The following is a 20,890-nucleotide window of genomic DNA, read 5'->3' on the forward strand; positions in this document are numbered from 1 at the left end:
CAAATATTCGTTAAAATGGACACTGGTGGTCAATGTAAAGAAAACTAAAGTGATGATATTTAATTCTACAAACAAGCCAAAGCCTGTTTTTAAGTTTGGTGATGCATGTTTGGATGTTGTTGATTCTTTTAAATATCTTGGCATCGAATTTAGTAGAAACAGAACTTTTTACAAAGCTAAAAAAAATGATTTATGAAGTAAGCTATGTTTTTGTTATTTCAGTCAGCCAGAAATCAAGATACATCTTTACATATCATTCTGGACATGTACCAGTTTATGATTGTTCATATTTTGTTGTATTGTGCAGAAATATGGGGTTATGAAAATGTAGATATACTTGAAAAATTAGAATTGAAATTTTTGAAATGCTTGTTCAAACTGAACAGAAATACTATGACCCAAATTGTTTATGGAGAAACTGGTATTTATCCAAATAGTGTGTTAGTGAAAATGAGATTAGTTCGATTTTGGACCAACTTAGTGATATCAAACACAGAAAAATATTCTGGGAAAATATATTTGATATTACTTGACTTATATCGAAATGGTATTTATTCTTCAAAATGGATGAATTATATCAGACAAAAATTTAATAGAAGCAGGTTATGACTGTGTTTGGGATGCTCAATTCTTTTTGGAGAGGGAATCTCTCTGCAAGAATGTCAACATTGCTTTGAGAGATAATTTTCAAAATCTAGGGAGACATGCTCTAGAGGCGAGTAGTAAATGTATGTTTTATCGAAATTTCAGAAGTGGATTTGGTAGAGAAAAATATATAAGTCAAATGCCTGATAAATACGTTATCAGCTTCTTCAGATTTCGAAGTAGTAATCATAAGCTGGAAGTAGAAACAGGGAGACACAAAGGCATACCACGAGAGTTACGGCTTTGTAAGGTTTGTAACATGTCTGTGATTGGTGATGAGTTTCATTTTATAATGTAATGTCCCAATTATGATCAGTTACGAAATAGATATGTTCCTAAAAAGATATTTGTCTCCAAAATCGGTTTTTAATTTGTGTAATAATAATATGCTCAAAGGAGGCAAAAAAGTCATTTTAGGTGTAAGTAAGATGATTAGATTTACAAATGTTGCCTAGCTATACTTTTGGAGTTAAAAGACATTTGTGTTTTCTCAATTTTTATGTGACATTGTTGTGTATTTGGAAATGTTTGGTCTGGGCATGAAAAGGTTATTTTGCAGTAATCCTCCATACTTCAATAGGAGTGAAAGGATAATTAAAACTTGAAACTTGTGTGTGTGTGTGTGTGTGTCAGTGTGTGTGTGATTATGTGTGAGCGTGTGTGTGTGTGTGTATGTATGTGTGTGTGTGTGTGTGTGTGTGTGTACATGCATGTACTCAAGGCCTGACTAAGCGCGATGGGTTGTGCTACTGGTCAGGCATCTGCCTAGCAGATGTGGTGTAGCGTATATGCGTTTGGCCGAACGCAGTAACGCCTCATTTACTACATGCACCAACTTTTGCCAAAAATGTGGAGTTAAATAAGGGCGAGGAGATAATCGCTGATCCCATATTGTTACGTAAATTTCACGATAGATCATGCAGATTTTCTTTCATATATATTTCTATCTCTGTCTGTCTGTCTGTCTGTCTCTGTCTCTCTCTCTCTATATATATATACATGTGTGTGTGTGTGTGTGTGTGTGTGTGTGTGTGTGTGTGTGTGTGTGTACCAGGGGTGGGCAGGACGAATCATTTTCTTTGTTAAAGAATTGATAGGCGAAAATGGTAGATTGTGAATATGCAAACAAAGCATTCAAACAAATGAGACAGAATGAATTTTAATGGAATTTGCAGGTTGCAATCAACCGATTAAACATTGTATGAATAATATTGAAGATAATAGAGCAGGAGTTAACACAAGATCTAAATAACTTTAAAATTAAGTGTAAACCAAGGGTTTAAACAACATTGCAATATTTCACTGAAAAAAAGTGAATTGTTTTACATAAAATCATTTGACGTGAGAGTATCAGTCACAATACGATTAGGCTGGGAAGAAGTGTTTGATAAGATCTGCAAAATGTATAACATGAAGTTAAAATGGTTTTTACATTTGAATATCACATATCATTATGGTGACAAATGTCATTGTACAAAGCGTCGGTGAAATAGAAAATGATAGATGCAAATTATGTGGTAGAGAGATAGAGACACTATTAATCACTACTACTTTGATTCCCAGTATATGCCTTTGTTTTCGGAAGATTGCATTGTAATTTTTGTTTTGTTTGTTTGTTTGTTTGTTTATCACAACAGATTTCTCTGTGTGAAATTCGGACTGCTCTCCCCAGGGAGAATGCGTCGCTACACTGAGAGCGCCAGCCATTTTTTGGTATTTTTTCCTTTGTGCAGTTTTATTTATTTTTCCTATCGACGTTATAAAATAGAAGAACACGACGCAAGAATACCATGCAACATACATGACTTTAAAGCAAAGTGGCTTTCTTTCAAGACATTATTCACTGACGTCTCTTGAATGTGTAATGTCGAATGTGTTTGATAAATGCCAGTCTTTTTCTGTTTATGTGGGATAAAATCAAATTTAAATGTTTATCATTAGTTTTTTTATTCCTTTTATTTTTTCACTCTTCTTCTTTTTTCAATATTACCTGTTCACCTACTAATTAGATATAACACATTTATTCTTATGCATAAATTGTTCACAAGGCATGCCTACAATATCTAAAATCATTATTTTATTTTCAGTTCCAACGTAAATCAGGTAGAGCTATTGTTCCTGAGCCTAAAATTGACTTATTTAAGACGAGTCTCTCATTTTATGGAAGCACAGGATGGAAAATACTTCCAAAAGCATGTCGTCAGATTCGAGCAATATCTCTGTATGAGTCAAAAGTGAAAATATTTCTGTTCGATACATTTGATTAACCTACTCGCGGTCTTTTGCAAATACTTGCTTATTATCAGTCCACTTGCTGCCATGCCATGATGAATGGAAAGTCGAATGTATGTGTGATTGTGCAAGCAAACGAACGAATGGATGTGCGTTTGTGTGTGAGTGTGTGGGCGTGAATGTGTACGCATGTCTGTGTTTGCTTGTTTTTAGTGTGTGTGTGTGTGTGTGTGTGTGTGTGTGTGTACGCGCGCGCGCTTGTGTGTGCGCAGATATGTACGTGATTATATAACAATTATTCTTTTCATTGCTTTTTTTATATTCCAGTCACTGTTCTCATCCGTCGTTTTTATTTCATCTTTTTTCATTTTATTTCTTTATTCTTTTTTATGTGTGTCGTTAAATGGGCAGAATTATAGAAAGGTCTTTACTGTGCCTAATTCTTTACCCATTAAAAATCCAACCAATCAATCAATCTTCTTCTTCTTTGTGTGTGTTATCACAAACGATGAAGTGTGTAGAAGAGTCAAGCAAGAAAAGGAACTTGAAGTGGTTTGGCCACGTCTCGCGTTCATCAGGACTGGCCATGACCTTCCTGCAGGGAGCAGTGCACAGGAGAAGGAGAAGAGGCAGACAGAAGAAGAGATGAAAGGTCAACATCTCAGAGTGGACAGGTGTAACCCTGAGTGAGTCAGTCAGGACAGACAACGTGGGATGGAGGAGGCTGGTTGTGTGGTGCTCCTACGGTCTACGAGACAACAGGACAGATAGACAGTGAAACGCCCATGATCGTATTTGTCTATTATGTCATGAAGATCAGAAATGCGTCGTCAATGTTGCTGGTTCTTGTCCTGAACTCCATGGCGTCAGTTAACAGTTGACTTGCTCCAACAAACAATACAGACAACAGCTCAGCTTGTTTTGGTTATGTTAGTGATGTTTCAAATAAAACACTCATGGAACAGCTGTGTATCCTGTTATTTCGGGTCTTTCTCTGTCTATTGTGACTTTTTTTTTTTCTCAAAGAATGTGTTGCTGACCCTTTTACCCGATTATTCAAAAATAAAAATTGTTGAATTCGTTTACTGTTATTATATATAATAACCACATCATCATAACAACAACAAGAATAATAATAACAACAATAATAATAAATAATAATAATGATTTATGTGTTCATTTCATTATCTGTATCAATACTTTCAGAAAACATGTTTCCACGCAATTGTAGTTCTTTGCTGATAACTATGTCACCGATGCACCCCCCTAGCCCCCCATCTCACATCAGAATGTTTGCTTGCTTGACAGAAAATCACACGCACAAACAGTAATGTAACATCTGACTACTTTAACCCATGAAGATGCAGTCCCACTTTGTGTCGGACTTTCGAGACAGCAGGGATGAGCTTGTCCGCAAACTTCAGCATGGATCTGTCGGTGTTCCGCGGCCCGTCACAGCTGAACTTCCAGTTCTTTTTGCAGGCTCTATAATGGAACACGACCGCTGTCTCGGGTTTCACGAACTCCCTGTTTTTTAACATGATCATAAAGATTGCAATGTTAGTCCAGTATGCACGCACGACGCGCGCGCGCGCGCGCGCGCGCGCACACACACACACACACACACACAAATTTCAAAATTCGAATAACACAGGAATTATTCCCAGTCAATTGACGGTAACACATGATGAATATATACAAACAAGATTAAGAAGATTTATTTATGAATGCTGTTCCATTTATTAAGCTAATTGATTATTTCATTGTGTGTTTATTTATTCATTTATTTACCATTGTACTTGTGTGTTATAAACCTTAAGGTTTCATGACAATAAAATTGATTCTATTCTATTCTCTTCACATACACACACACACACACACACACACACACACACACACACACACACACACACAGGGGGCAAGGGGGGGGGGATAGAGATACATATAAATTCTTCTTCTTCACCTTCTTCGTTCGTGGGCTGCAACTCCCACGTGCACTCGTATGTACACGAGTAGGCTTTCAAGTGTATGACCGTTTTTACCCCGCCACATAGGCAGCGATACTTCGTTTTGGGGGGTGTGCATGCTGGGTATACATATAGATGATATTGTTTTATGTTTTAACAGGGTGTTCGGTTGTCTGTTTGTGTGTGTGTCTATGTGTCCGTGGTAAACTTTAACATTGCGATTTTCTCTGCAAACACTTTGTCAGTTGACACCAAATTAGGCATAAAAATAGGGAAAATTCAGTTCTTTCCAGTCATCTTGTTTAAAACAATATTGCACCTCTGGGATGGGCACACACACACACACAAAAAGAAGCCAAATTATATGCAAACTGCATTTACTGTGGGTTTTTTTTTTGTTTTTCGTTTTTTTTCTCTAAACTTGGCACTTTGATCTGATATTCTGACACAACAACACGAGCAGTCATTTTTTATCATTTTTTGTTCAAACAGGAACTTCTTTTGCTAAGCATGGAAGTTATATTTATTTTGCAAACGTTTTGGTGAATATAGTAAAACAAAAAGGGGGAATTAATCTGTAATTAATGCTACGGGACTTAATTTGCTTTAAACTGACCTTTCTCATCTTAAACATTACATTTTGAAATTATACTCAATACATGAAAAAGCTTGTGTGTTTTACTCTCAGTGTACAGGGCTTTCACTATGTTCATTTGCCCAAGTGGTCTTTTTCGGAAAATACTAAAATCAATACGACGAGTGGACTTTATAGATCTGTTGGCTGAGCTCTGAAGGTCATGGGCAAAAATCAATTGCGTGCACATATTTATACACATTCAAAGCGTGTGCTCATATTCTTCGCGAACGCAAACGACGCCATTTTGTTTCAAGTTGTTGACCTGCCCATTCAATCCTATATTCAATCGACAATACACGATAACATGTGATGGAAAGTTGGAGAAGGAGACTGTTAAATATTTATTCAGAGAAAGATTTGTGAACGCCTCGTCACTTACTGGATTATGCCCCAAACTGCCATAAAAATATCCACAGAATCAGTCGGAATTCACAGTTAAAAAAAACAAGAGAGGCAAGCCCAAACCATGTGAGTTAATACCCTTGAATTGATGAAACGTAAAAATTTCCAGTCTTGACTTTTCTCAAAATGAAGTCCTTTTCACTTCATAAGACGTTTAGAAGTACTTGTACTTGGTTCTACGTGTTATTAGTTTAACAAAATACTCAATTTTCATATCAACTTTAAAACTATAAAACTAGAATGAACGTAAAAGAGAAATTGAATCAACCGGGTGTAACTAACTGAAACTTGTACATCTATCTAGATCCAGAGAAAACGGCTAAATGTTGCAGTGTGATTGCGGCGATAGCCACGTCTCCTTTACCGCGGACTTAAAAAGAATTTTTAATTGCCCTTAAAGATTTTTTGAATGCCCAAGATACACCAGAATAATATGATTTAAACAGCGTTCTCACTGCGAATACCGCAATCGATTTATCGCCCTTTAACAAAGCATTTTTAAGTATTATATTTTTGAACGTCAGTTAAGAAGCCACGATAGTGTAATGGGCAAGACAGTTTCTTCTCACCCGAACACGCGGACGCCGTTAGGACCTTTTTTTTTTTTCTTTTTCTTTTAACCCGAAACTTTATAATAACAAATACAGAACACATTTTAACGATTAGATTTTTTTTTAAAGTGTATCACAAGTGAGTCTTGAAGGCCTTGCCTCTCTTGTTTTAAAGTGTATCACAAGTGAGTCTTGATGGCCTTGCCTCTCTTGTTTTAAAGTGTATCACAAGTGAGTCTTGATGGCCTTGCCTCTCTTGTTTTAAAGTGTATCACAAGTGAGTCTTGATGGCCTTGCCTCTCTTGTTTTAAAGTGTATCACAAGTGAGTCTTGATGGCCTTGCCTCTCTTGTTCAGTCTTGTCATTTACTGCCCAGCGCTCCTTTCAATCCCCTGTGTTACTACTGATCCCAGTATGTCGTGTCTGGTATTTCTCCACTTAGGGATTTCAGGAAAACCTTCTTCTTCTTCTTCCACTAGACGACCAACATCAGAATGTTGATGAAAACTGTCGTGTTGTGGGTGGTTGCTGTTGGGCCCAATTCAGCTGGGCTACTGAGGGATGTGCTATTAATTGATAGGGGGCGTGGGGCGCAGTCCACTGGTGTGTTCGCATCTCCAGCTAGGCCAATCCGGCTACCGTAGCGGTCCCCGGGGATACTCTCGTCCGGCACAGACCTAGCCTGCTGTTTTATTCCTTCCAAGTCATGTTGGCCTTTGAGATAGACGTATTCTTTATAAAAGATAGGTCCATGCCAATCAATCTTCGCTTAATAAGCGAGCATGTTTAGGTTAATAGTTAAACTCAGATTTCTAAGCCCACAGTTTCTCGCAATCTCACGATTTCTCTCACTTTGAGAGAAATGGCCGGGGACGCCTCCACGAATCCTTTCACTTTAAGAGAAATCGTGGGATTGCGAGAAATCGTGGTCCTTCCCCTCCCACCTTTTCTCTCTGTTGCGAGAGATGTGTGAGAAATCGTGGGAAGTCTTCCTTATTTTAACACACACACACACACACACACACACACACACACACACACACACACATATTTATATATATATTCCTTTTGTCATCGGGGCTCAATTCTTGTCTTTTCCCAATAAGTGAAAAATCAGAGATGAAAAGAAAAGAGAAAGAGGACGGCGACGATAATGACGATAATGATAACGACAGTGGTGTTCTTGAAGACATCAACAGTAGTGAAACTGAAATACATCTATTTATTGTATTTCACATAAGATGGATCACTGCAATGCACTAACCTCAACTTCAACATCGGAATCAATAGCAAGCAACAAAATCAAGGCAATGTACATAGCTCAAACAGAAAAATAATGCAATATATCATAATATAATAATAACATAATACAATGTAATGTAACATTGATAATATGATGTATTGTAACATGATCTAATATGATATATTATAATATAATATAATATAATATAATATAATATAATATAATATAATAAGACTTGAACCGAATATTTCCCGAGGGATGTAACAGGTAATGACATCAAAATGATTCAACTATCTACCTAAATGCGATAGAAAAAAAAAAGTTTCACAATGCTTTATCCTCGTGTTGGGAGCGTGAAAACTGGACCAAATAGTTTTGATGTTTGTTGTGATGCAAACTTTTCTGACACATTTATTTAGAATGTGCTCCATTTCATGCTTCATCTGTTTGTGTCAGCATGCTTTCGCATGTAAGATTGCACTGACATTTTTTCCCCCAAAAGGGAGCATGGGCGTTAAAGTCTCCACCGACAACACATTGTTCATTTTCTTTTACTAAATTCAGAAGCCAGTTTGAGTTTGAATCAGAAGGACCATTTTTAAAATAAACAGAAAGGAAATTTATGACTAAATCATTTATCTTAATCTTGGCACCTGTAGCTGAAACATCAATAATATTTTCGGGGACAGGGGAGGCAATGAATTCATAATTAAGACCACACTGGACATACAATGCCGTGGTAACCCTTTCAGAGCGGTCTGTGTGATACAACGGAGGAAAATAGTATCTTTTTAAAGAAGGCAATTTACCTTTAGTTACATTTAAGGACTGTAAAAGTAAAACTTGATGGTTATTTTGACCAAGATATTCATGTAAATAATCTAGATTAGAAGCAATGGATCTGCAATTCCATTGTATGAAAGAAATTTCACATTTAATATTTTTCTTACTTGTTTTCGCCATAAATCACATTTTCATTTGAATACAAAAGGTCATTAGCTTTTGCTTACAAACTAAACAGTTAATACGTTAGGATATGGTTGCCACGCTGACCACCAGCTGACTGCACTGATGATGCTGATGTAAGGTTGTCGCGTCTACCTCCAGCCGACTGTTCCGACAATGTTGAATTGTTGCCATGCCTACCACCAGCTGACGATGTTGACTGATGGTCGACATGTTGACTGCCAGACGACTGCAACGACGATGTTGGCGGGTGGTCGCCACGTTGACAACCAGACAACCGCATCGACGATGTGGACGGGTGGTCGCCACGTTGACAACCAGACAACCGCAACGACGATGTGGACGGGTGGTCGCCACGTTGACCACCAGACGACCGCAGCGACGATTTAGACGGGTGGTCTTCCGAGAAACTGACCCTATTTTTCTCATCAGTTTGTGTTGAAACACAAGAATACTTTACAGTTTCAGTCTGCGTTGTCTTGTGAAGACTTGGTGTAAAACGAGTGGCTTCGGCATGTTTTCTTCGTGCCACAGTGACATTTTGGGCCAGTCCAAGAGCCTCTTGAAAAGAAATATAAGTTTCAGATTTTATTTTGTTAGCTTTTCGTGTCAGAGCTTTTGCAGGACATCCATGGAATGCAGCAGAGTGGTCACCTTTACAGTTATGACAAAAATACTTTTCGGTACAATGTTCCCGAGTATGAGACTGTTGACCACATCTGCTGCATCGTGTTAACTTGGAGTGACAAAATGTTTTGGTATGATGGAGTTCTTGACATTTCGTGAATCTTCTTACAGGTGCACAATATGAGACAATGTTATGAGGAATATTGTCAACTGTAATTTTTTTCTGGAAGACTTTGCAGTCTGAAAGTAATTACAGTTGCTATTTTCCCATTCTTCAATGTTATCTTTCGACAGGCATTCACAATAGGTAGAGCCACAAGAAAGTCAATGTCAAGTTCATGGAAAACGATTCCAACTGTTTTCACCTGAGGCTTTATAGTAATAACTGGAATGCCAGCAACTGTCTGTGTCTGCAGAAGTTTTTTGTATTGTCTTTCATTTTTACATTTGACATGAAACCTACCACTCTTTAATTTTGAAATGGATATAACTTCTCCAACAGCTGAAACAATCGCTTTCGTATGATAGTGCGGATATAAATGTTTTAGTTTTAAATTTAAAGAACTGTTTTCGGAGTCCTTTATGAGAAGATGAAACTGATTTTCTTTATTGACAAAATCGGGCACAAATGACAGACGATATTTTAATTGAACTTGTTTGGAAGGCGTTGTCACTGTCAAATAAGGACTGTCTTTTCCGATACAAAATTCCATGATAAGAATGACGAGATAGAAAAACACGTCATCTCGAGATCATGTAACATTATGCTTTTACGTCATCATTGGAGCTTTGTTTAAAAGAAAAATAAATAAAATTTTTAAAAAGCAGAAAAAACACAAAAAAACATGTATCTTTAAAAAAAAAATCTAAAAAAGATCAAAGTACTTCTGAAAATCGATGAAAAATTCCCCAGAGCTCAAAACAAAGTATAGGACAGAAGATTGAAAACGTCAGCACCACTAAGTACCTGGGCGTCAACATTCAGGACAATATGCGGTGGGAATCCCACATTGACTCCATCACCAAGAAAGCCAGCAAGACCCTAGGCTTCGTCCGGCGCAACCTCAAGATCGGCAACAAGAAGACAAAGGAAACTACGTACAAAGCCCTTGTTCGCCCTTTGCTTGAGTACGCAGCCACCGTCTGGGATCCCTACACTGCAAACGAGATTGAGGTACTCGAGAAAATCCAACGAAGAGCAGCAAGATGGTTCTGAAATCGCCACCGCCAAACATCATGCGTGGACTCCATCCTCGATTCACTCAATTGGCCTTCCCTACAACAGCGCCGCAAGAAAGCCCGCTTGGAGATGTTCTACATATTCCACCATGGTCTCATCTCCATCAACTCCAAGTACCTGCCCAAACCATCTAAGAGCAGGCTGAGCTCTAGGACGAACAACAGACTGAGCTACGACATTCCCTTCTGCACAACACTGTACAGGCAGATGGCATTTTTCCCGAGGACCATACCAGAATGGAACAAGCTGCCTCAGGAAGTTGTGACCCCCCCCCCCCATTCCTCCCTCCTCTCGCCCAGCACTGCCCCCCTCACCCTCCTCCTAACCACCCACACACCCTAAAATCACCATCTCCCCCCCCCCCCACTCTCCCGCGCGCTCAACAGCTGATGCAGAGGCTTAGCATCATGTCAGTGTACGCTGAATGTGCACTGGCTGGCCAGGTCGCCCCCCCAATTTTTTTTTTTTTTTTTCAATCCTCACGACAGCGCAATCCTCAGCAACCTCCCCAACTACAACAGAATCATCAATATAATGATGTTGGTTGTATAAAGGAAGAAGAAGAAGAACCCGCTTGAAGTGTCCAGTAACTTCCAAGGGATGGTCGCCGGTACAATGGTTTACCCCAGAGACACAGCAGGACGCATTAGATGTATATTTACAGTAAGCTTCCACCGAGGTCACCGCGCTAACTGAAGATATTGATCCTGAAGTCCAGAGGTAAACTAACAAAACAAAGACAAAATACAACTAAATTAAAAAAAAACAGAGAAAAGACTGAATATTTGTAGAGCTGTTGATTCCTGTTGTGGTTGCTAACCAGGGGCAGGCCACTCTCCATTTCTCGTTTCTTTTTCTCTCTTTCGTTTTACTCTGAGATTTGCATTGGGAAATGACAAAAACCCAACTCCGAAGACAAAGGAAATCTTTTTTTGATTAAAATAAGGGGGACTCGCAACTGAGAGAAATCGCGGGCTTACAGGATTCTTCCCCAACTTTACTGAAAACGAAGACATAATGACTTGAATACATTTCCCCCTCTCTCTGTCTTTCTGCCCAGTGTTTATATATATGTATATATATATATATGTATACATATCTATATATCTATCTATCTATGATGCTGAAATGTGACAATATAGTGGATAATAATTGCAGGCCCATATGTTTTCGTTTTCCACAAAGAAAAGGAAAAGCATCGGTACAGTTTATTAATTGATAACCTTTAAAAAAAAAAAAATAATAATAATAAAAATTTTAAAAAGACTATTTTGGGATGGTGTGGGGTAGGAAGGCACGAATTCAACACAACCTGTCGTTTCCTGTGCATGCTAACCTGCCCTTTGGGCAAACAAAAAACGAACATGAGCAGCCATGAAAGATTTAACCGTCAAGCAAACACACACACACACACACAGACACACACACACTCAAACACAAACACACACACACACACTCAAACACACACTCACACACACACACACACACACACTCACACACACACAAACACACACACACACACACAAACACACACACTCACACACTCACACACACAACACACACACACACACACACACACACACACACACACACACACACACACACTGCACTCACGCTGTAAATGGTTTGTACGGATACGCATTGTGTGTGTGAGCCTGGTGCGTTCGCTCAGGAAGATAGGCAGTCTTGATCACAGCATTCTTGGGGTCTGTACAGTTCAAATACCGCAGGAACATCAGAGAAGCGTTAGGGTCCACAGGGCCCCAGTGGTCCAGAAAAAACACAGGCTTGAATTTCAGGACGGCGGCGATTTTCTGTTTGTCAAACTGTTGCTGTCAAGAGACAAAACATATTATGTAGTGGGGATTTCCTTTTTGCTCAGGCGACTTTCACATGAAGACATAGAACGGGGAAAAGAGGCCCGTGGAAAGAGAGAGACAAACAAACGAACGAACGAACAAACGAACGAATGTTTTATCCAGATGAGGCCAGAGCCCTTACTGAATGGGGATTCATTAATAAATGATAATGAGAAAATGACATGACACGGTAAATCGACAATTCAGATCAATCAAAAATAGTTAACACAAATATTCAACAGCATTCACGACGTAACTGCTTCGTGTATATATATGGCTAAGTTATTCAGAGTACATTCCTGTCTTGACATGAGTAAATTAAATCTAAAATTAGACGGATCTCTATAATATTTTGGTTGAATCAGTCTTTGTCTAAGGTCACTCAAGGCAGGGCAACATAGCAAAAAAATGCAGTTCATCTTCTTAACCCAGACTGCATCAACGGCATTTTTACATATGTTCATGTAAAACACTATGTCTGAAACTATGAGAAGCAATAGTACAAACACCGAATCTAAATTTTGTCAGTGCGCATTTTATATATCTGTTCAATCCTAACTCAATGTATGGTTCAATCACATGCGATGTTTTAAAAAGTCTATAGAAAGAGACAAAGAAAGAAACAGAGACTGACAGGCGGAAAGAGTGTTGTCAGTAAATTACAGTAGCAGGCGAAAGTAGTTGTTGCAGTAGAAGCACCTGTTTCATTTCAAGTAATGAATGTAATGTGTGTGTGTGTGTGTGTGTGTGTGTGTGTGTGTGTGTGTGTGTGTGTGTGTGTGTGTGTGTGTGTGTTGTGTGTGTAGTGTGTGTGTGTGTGTGTGTGTGTGTGTGTGTGAGTGTGTGTGTGCGTGTGGTTGTGTGTGTGTGTGTGTGTGCGTGTGTTTGCGTGCGTGCGTATACACATGTGTGCGTGATGTGTGTGTGTGTGTGTGTGCGCGCGCGCATGTGTAAGAAACAGTCATTAAATAATCTTTTAGATCAGATGATACATCGAGGTCCAGTGTACAGCATACACAAAGCGCACGTAATAGAACCTACGGCACCAAAAGGTTTGTCCCTGGCAACACTTTTTATAGAAAAATCCACCATGTGGTGGTGTGGGGTTAGGGGGTGGGGGGCGGGAGCATGCTTGAGCCGCCATTGTTTTCTGTGATTTTGTGGTGAGTGTCATTTTTACACTCCTTGTGCAGATGAAATCATCATATTTGAAGCCAATAAAGAATACTGAAGTTTTCTTCTTCTTCTTCTTCTTCTTCCACACTCACAACCCCACCCACAACTCCACCCACCCCCACACACATGCCCACCCAGCCCCCCTCCCCCAATCCCCTCCCCCCCCACACCTCCCACATCTCCCTCCCCCCTCCCACACACACACATCCACGCCCTTCCCTTGCAAATACGACTCCAATACCATCTTCTTTAGATCGTTATCAACCATTCTTACACTTCAGCAGAGGCACAGCGTGTAAAACATACGTAAAGGAACATAATTATGTGTGTGAAAAAACGAGCACGCTTGTACACACACAGTCATGAACTGATTAAATGTCAATCAATCATTCTATCTGTGCATCTTCTTTTCTCTGTCTCTTTAGAACAGTAGACTGAATTTAGCAATCAGCAATTTACGTTTATACAGAAGCATGCGCATTTGCGTGCGTGTGTCTTTCTGTGTCTGTATATGTGCAGGAGAGCGCGTGCAAACATGTGGGTGTATGTATATGTGTGTCTGTGTGTGTTTAAAGGTGTGTGTGTATGTGTGTCTGTATGTCTGTGTGTCTGTCCGTCTTTGTCTGCATGTCTGTTTGTGTGATAAATGGAACGCTTGGTAGAAGCAGAATATGAACGGTGTGTGTGTGTGTGTGTGTGTGTGTGTGTGTGTGTGCACGTGTGCGCACGTGCGAGTGTTTGTGAATGTATGCCTGCATGTGTGTGTATGTACACTTGCATAGGTGCGCGTGCGTCACATGTGCTCATGTGTGAATGGCTGTACCCTCAGGAAAGCTTTGAGACTGGTGAAGCCACGTGGGAAGATGAACTCATCCATGTCCACGGTGGAGACGTACTTGAAGCCAGCCAGACGTAAACGACAGTCCCAAATGGGTAGTACTTTGTCGTCACCGTACCGCGTCCAGTCTCTGCCGTCCTTTAGAACGAAGCGACCCCATGGGCGTCCTTCATGGACAGAGAACAACCACATTAGATACAACGTCGATGAGGTGACAGAATTTGGAAAAAAAAAAAAAAAAAAATAATAATAAAGGCATTTTTTTTCTGTTTCACTTTCTCAAGAAGGCGTCACTGCGTTTGGACAAATGCATATACGCTGCATCACATCTGCTAGGCAGATGCCTGACAGCAGCATAATCCAACACGCTTGTCAGGCCTTGTTCAGGTTTCAGAGGAACAGAAAGACAGAAATAAAGAAAGTTTCGGGGAAAGAAAAGCTGGGAGGAAGAGAGAAAGAAAGGAAGGAAGGAATGAAAGAAGCAAGAAAGGAAGTAAGGAAAAAAGGAAGGTATGTTGGAATACATAATTCAAAAGCTCTGACTGAAAACTGCTGGTTATTTTACACTGAATTCGTTAGCCAGTTCCATTCTCCTAAATGAGGTTGCAGAAAGGTCCCGCAGTATTGTACGACTATCAGGAAGTGAATTCCTATCTTCTGTATCTACAGCTGGGCACAGGAAGGCGGGACCCAGTCCTCTCCTTCCGCCATTTTAGTCTTCACCGTCTGGTCCGATAGCAGTTTGAATCTGGGTGGAGTGAGAAAAGAAAATGCCTTTCCCGAGGACACAGCACCATGCCGAAAGGGGCTTCGAACCCTGATCCCTGGTGAACACAGGGTCAGAAGTGGAAGGCCTGACCGATTGTGACACGGCGCCTCCTCTCCTGCACTGTCCAGCGTAGAAGACGTTCAGCAAGCTGGGTCTGTGTGTTCTGCCGCTCCCGATTCTAGGCCAACAAGAACAGCAAGAGCACTGTAAAGGGCCCAGCGAGGACGATACAATTTGTCATCACTATGAGATTGGTGACAGCTGAATCCGAATCTTCTGTGTGCGTGACAGGGAATGCAGTAATCTTCTGCTGCTTGTCACCCGGAGCAATGGACTGAATTCCTGATGAAAATTTAAAAAAGAACAGAGAAAGAAGTTGCCTGCTGCTCTTTAGTCACGGTGACAGGAAAGGAAGGCAAGATGTTCCACAGTACAGGCTGACTCCAGTCTTTATAACTCTGTGTCCGCCATCACTCGGCCCACTACAACCAAGAAAGCACCAAGACAGGAATCCATGGGGTTGGTGTAACTAAATATTTCATTTCAAGAAGACGCTTTTCTACAAACAATAGAATCTGCGAGAAAAACAAATTGCACAATGCTGCTGTGTTTTAAAGATCGTTGTCAGAGGATACATCTGATGCAGAGAAGATGTCGGCTTCCACCCACTCTGCAGTAAGGAAAGAGCAATTGTTGTTCCAATGGACGACTGATATCAAAACTGACTGGAAGTGTTGAAGAAATGAGGGGGTAGTGTTCAGTCTTCAAAGTGAAAACGAGTCACCGAGAAAGGACACAGAGGAAAGCACGAAGAGAGAGGAGGAGCTGAAGTGTGAGAAGTGACAGCTGACCCAGCTCCACATCGCCCTGAAGACACTGATGGAAGTGGTGAAATGTGGTGTGGTTGTGATGATGGAAGTGGTGAAATGTGGTGTGGTTGTGATGATGGAAGTGGTGAAATGTGGTGTGGTTGTGATGATGGAAGTGGTGAAATGTGGTGTGGTTGTGATGATGGAAGTGGTGAAATGTGGTGTGGTTGTGATGATGGAAGTGGTGAAATGTGGTGTGGTTGTGATGATGGAAGTGGTGACATCTGATGTGGTTGTGATGATGAAAGTGGTGACATCTGATGTGGTTGTGATGATGGAAGTTGTGAAATCTGGTGTGGTTGTGATGGAAGTTGTGAAATGTGGTGTGGTTGTGATGATGGAAGTGATGACATCTGGTGTGGTTGTGATGATGGAAGTGGTGACATCTGGTGTGGTTGTGATGATGGAAGTGGTGACATCTGGTGTGGTTGTGATGATGGAAGTGGTGACATCTGGTGTGGTTGTGATGATGGAAGTGATGACATCTGGTGTGGTTGTGATGATGGAAGTGATGACATCTGGTGTGGTTGTGATGATGGAAGTGATGACATCTGGTGTGGTTGTGATGATGGAAGTGGTGACATCTGGTGTGGTTGTGATGATGGAAGTTGTGACATCTGGTGTGGTTGTGATGATGGAAGTGGTGAAATGTGGTGTGGTTGTGATGATGGAAGTGGTGACATCTGGTGTGGTTGTGATGATGGAAGTGATGACATCTGGTGTGGTTGTGATGATGGAAGTGGTGAAATGTGGTGTGGTTGTGATGATGGAAGTGGTGAAATGTGGTGTGGTTGTGATGATGGAAGTGGTGACATCTGGTGTGGTTGTGATGATGGAAGTGATGACATCTGGTGTGGTTGTGATGATGGAAGTGGTGAAATGTGGTGTGGTTGTGATGATGGAAGTGGTGAAATGTGGTGTGGTTGTGATGATGGAAGTGGTGAAATGTGGTGTGGTTGTGATGATGGAAGTGGTGAAATGTGGTGTGGTTGTGATGATGGAAGTGGTGACATCTGGTGTGGCAGTGATCATGGAAGTTGTGAAATGTGGTGTGGTTGTGATGATGGAAGTTGTGAAATGTGGTGTGGTTGTGATGATGGAAGTGGTGACATCTGGTGTTGTTGTGACGGAAGTCATGACATCTGGTGTGGTTGTGATGATGGAAGTGGTGAAATGTGGTGTGGTTGTGATGATGGAAGTGGTGACATCTGATGTGGTTGTGATGGAAGTGGTGACATCTGGTGTGGTTGTGATGATGGAAGTCATAAAATGTGGTGTGGTTGTGATGATGGAAGTGGTGACATGTGGTGCGGTTGTGATGGATGTGGTGAAATGTGATGTGGTTGTGATGATGGAAGTTGTGACATCTGGTGTGGTTGTGATGATGGAAGTGGTGACATCTGGTGTGGTTGTGATGATGGAAGTGGTGACATCTGGTGTGGTTGTGATGATGGAAGTGGTGACATCTGGTGTGGTTGTGATGATGGAAGTGGTGACATCTGGTGTGGTTGTGTTGATGGAAGTGGTGACATCTGGTGTGGTTGTGATGGAAGTGATGACATCTGGTGTGGTTGTGTTGATGGAAGTGGTGACATCTGGTGTGGTTGTGATGATGGAAGTGGTGACATCTGGTGTGGTTGTGTTGATGGAAGTGGTGACATCTGGTGTGGTTGTGATGGAAGTGGTGAAATGTGGTGTGGATGTGATGATGTGAGTGGTGATATCTAGTGTGGATGTAATGATGGAAGTTGTGGAATGTGGTGTGGTTGTGATGATGGAAGTGGTGACATCTGGTGTGGTCGTGATGGAAGAACTTACTTCTCCTCCCAACGACTACCTGAATCAGAAGGTGAAAGGGGACCAATATTGTTCACCAGAGGCATGGCACAAGAGCAACATGATTTCCATGCGCGCAAAAACTGAAAGACCATGCTTCATGGACACCCACAACAGGAACAAACATGCAAAATGAAAACCATAGTAACACTTCAGTCACAGCTGGTCGTAAGGCTGAACGAAGTCACACCAGCTCTCCCACATTTTAAATGATCAGTAACTAAGCGATTGGAGAGCATGAGGGTGGGGAGGGGGGTGGGGGTGGGGGCGTAAATCAGACTAAATATCCAAACACCTATAAACACATATTGTTATTGGTTAATACGTATTGTCAGTCACACTAACGGTCTGGATTTCTGATGTATTTGTAAATGTCATGTTATGCATATTTTAGTGAGCATCAACATAATTATCTCCCCACTCTCCCCTCACTGTTAGTTTTAGAAGCACAGTTAAAAAGGTACAGAATCACAAAAGCTGTTACGGCATCTAATCAACCCCCGTTTATCTATTTGCATTCCTATTTTGAAATAAAACACGTTGTTTTGTTTTGCTCCTTCGTCACAATTTTATTTTTGTTGAATTAAAAAAAATAATAATAATAATCATGTACATTTATGTAGCGCCCTTTCTAAGAGCTGAGGGCGCTTTACTTGAAAGAAAAATATTACAAATTACAAACCATTCATGACCTCTCTTTCTCAACCCCCCACCCCGTCCCCCACAGACTCTCCCTTTCCCCTCTCCATTCATCCAAAGTGAGCTGACATGGGTGGTGTTGGAGCACAAGGAAGTTGAGAGTGCCTATAGATAGGTTTTAAAAAGACGAGTTTTTAGTGGTGAGCGAAAAGCAGAAATAGAATCAGGTGCACGGATATGATGAGGAAGATTGTTCCAGATGTGAGGAGCAGCAAAGGAGAAAGAACGTTCACGAAAGGTTCTTGTATTGACACGAGGAAGTTTCAAGAGTCAGAGAAGACCGGATATTTCTTGAGGGACTGCAAACACTGAAAAGGTCAGAAAAACATGTAGATCCTGCAGAGTGGAAAGCAGAATAGCAGAGACATGCAACTTTGCATTTGATCATCACTTCAATGGGGAGCCAATGTAGAGTGTGGAGGTGGGGAGAAATGTGATCAGTACGTGGGACAGGCAGGCAAATACCAAAAACGTCAGCAACTAAAACATGTGCACTTAATTGTCACGATATTGGTGATTTACAAAAAGAGAAATTATATATTTGACTATTTGAGACAACAGAAATGCAATACATATACATTCCCCAAAAGTCACGTTTAAAGGTAGAGTAAGAACATTTATTTCGATCGAGTTAAAGTTTTAGCATTTGACTTGCTGGTAAGGAACTATAGAGCTGCTCCCAATCAACCAAAAGTCAAGGGGACAAACAACCTTACATATGGGTTTGATTCGGCTGATACGTGGAGAGAGAAAATGGAGAACATTTACTCTTGGTCCGTGCATTGAACAGCATTTGATTTTTCTAACGGGCGCAATAGCCGAGTGGTCAAAGCGTTGGACTTTCAATCTGAGGGTTCGTTTGTACACGAGTGGGCTTTTACGTGCATGACCGTTTTTACCCCGCCATATAGGCAGCCACAATCCGTTTTCGGGGGTGTGCATTATGGGTATGTACTTGTTTCCATAACCCACCGAACACTGACATGGATTACAGGATCTTTTACGTGTGTATTTGATCTTCTGCTTCCGTATACACACGAAGGTGGTTCAGGCACAAGCAGGTCTGCACATATGTTGACCTGGGAGATCGGAAAAATCTCCACCTTTACACACCAGGCGCCGTTACCGAGATTCGAACCCGGGACCCTTTAGTCACTCGGCTATTGCGCCCGTCATCTGGTTGTGAATGATGGAATCTGTTTGGACTCTGTGCGTTCTTAAAAAAACAAAACAAACAAAAAAACAAAAAAAAACAACAACAAAACAACAACAGTATTTTTCTTGAAATAAAGCTAAACAGCATCAGACAAACTTCATAAAAACAACAACGACAACGACAACAACAACAGAAATTTACTCTACTGTGCTACACACAGCATCTGCATCATGCTCATCATTGTTTTCTGCTGCCTAAAATAAAGCAAAGACAACTGATCATTCATAATTTAAATTTTAGGACGAATACTCACCTGGTAATTTATAAGGCAGGAGATCCAGCAGTCCTGAATCCTGATAATGCTTAAAGACCTTGTGCACAATGTCCGTGTTGTTCAGGTCAAACAGCTGAATTCGGTCAACTCCCAGAAGGCGCTGCATTTCAAACCATTCCACCAGCTTGTTCGGATCTAACCTCAAGCCGTAAGCGATCTTAGCGCAAACGGCCAACCCACCTGGTTTTCGGACAGGTTGGTGGACAGGCAGATACTGGCTCAGGTCTCTTGGACATGAAGTTGACGTCAGCGTCGCGTGAGCACCGTTCATCCGCCGGGAAGAAAGGGGGAACCAGCAGCTGTAAATGGCCCCCACAAGCTGTAAATCACGTTCATTGGCATTTGGCAAGATTTCTGATTGGGAGAAATCCAATCTGGCTTGATGTCCAATGTAGACCTCGTCCGTGTCAGAGGGTTTTGCACAGCACGTCAGATTCAGAAGCCGTCTACCATCTTGGAAGATGACAAAATGAATCTCCGTACCATAAGGCGGTACGTTGTGCAGAGCTACAATGGCAGAGTAGATGAATACACGACGAGTGAATCTTTCATCATGGGGATTGGTGGTTGTCCAGTTAGGAAATAGCTCCACCTGAAACATCATGAACCGCTGTGGAGACACCATTAAACCGCCTTTTTTTAAGATAATAGGAAATCCCATAGTCGATAATTATACTGATTGAAGTTGAAAACCAAGACTTCAGACCATTTACTGAGCTCACAGGGATCAGCGCCGTTTTGTACCTGTATTCAAATTTCCCTGTGAATATTTCTGTTTGATTTTGTTATTCTTTATTCAACAACCTTAAACACAAAATTTAGATTATTCACCCATTACAGTAGA

General features: G+C 40.8%; 1 protein-coding gene across 1 annotated transcript in view; it reads right to left on the reverse strand.

Annotated features, from left to right (window-relative positions):
* Positions 1-3,094: 3,094 nt before the first annotated feature.
* Positions 3,095-20,890, reverse strand: part of LOC143288103 (uncharacterized) — a 28,437-nt gene continuing 10,641 nt past the window's right edge. Inside the window, exons 4-7 of the mRNA XM_076596390.1 lie at positions 20,026-20,638; positions 14,369-14,550; positions 12,125-12,342; positions 3,095-4,404 (exon numbers count right to left, since the gene is read on the reverse strand). Coding sequence (XP_076452505.1) covers positions 4,221-4,404; positions 12,125-12,342; positions 14,369-14,550; positions 20,026-20,638 — 1,197 coding nt within the window. The 3' untranslated portion in view covers positions 3,095-4,220. The remainder of the gene's footprint in view (positions 4,405-12,124; positions 12,343-14,368; positions 14,551-20,025; positions 20,639-20,890) is intronic.

This window comes from Babylonia areolata, chromosome 12 (assembly GCF_041734735.1).
Source record: "Babylonia areolata isolate BAREFJ2019XMU chromosome 12, ASM4173473v1, whole genome shotgun sequence".
Lineage (NCBI taxonomy): Eukaryota > Metazoa > Mollusca > Gastropoda > Neogastropoda > Buccinidae > Babylonia > Babylonia areolata.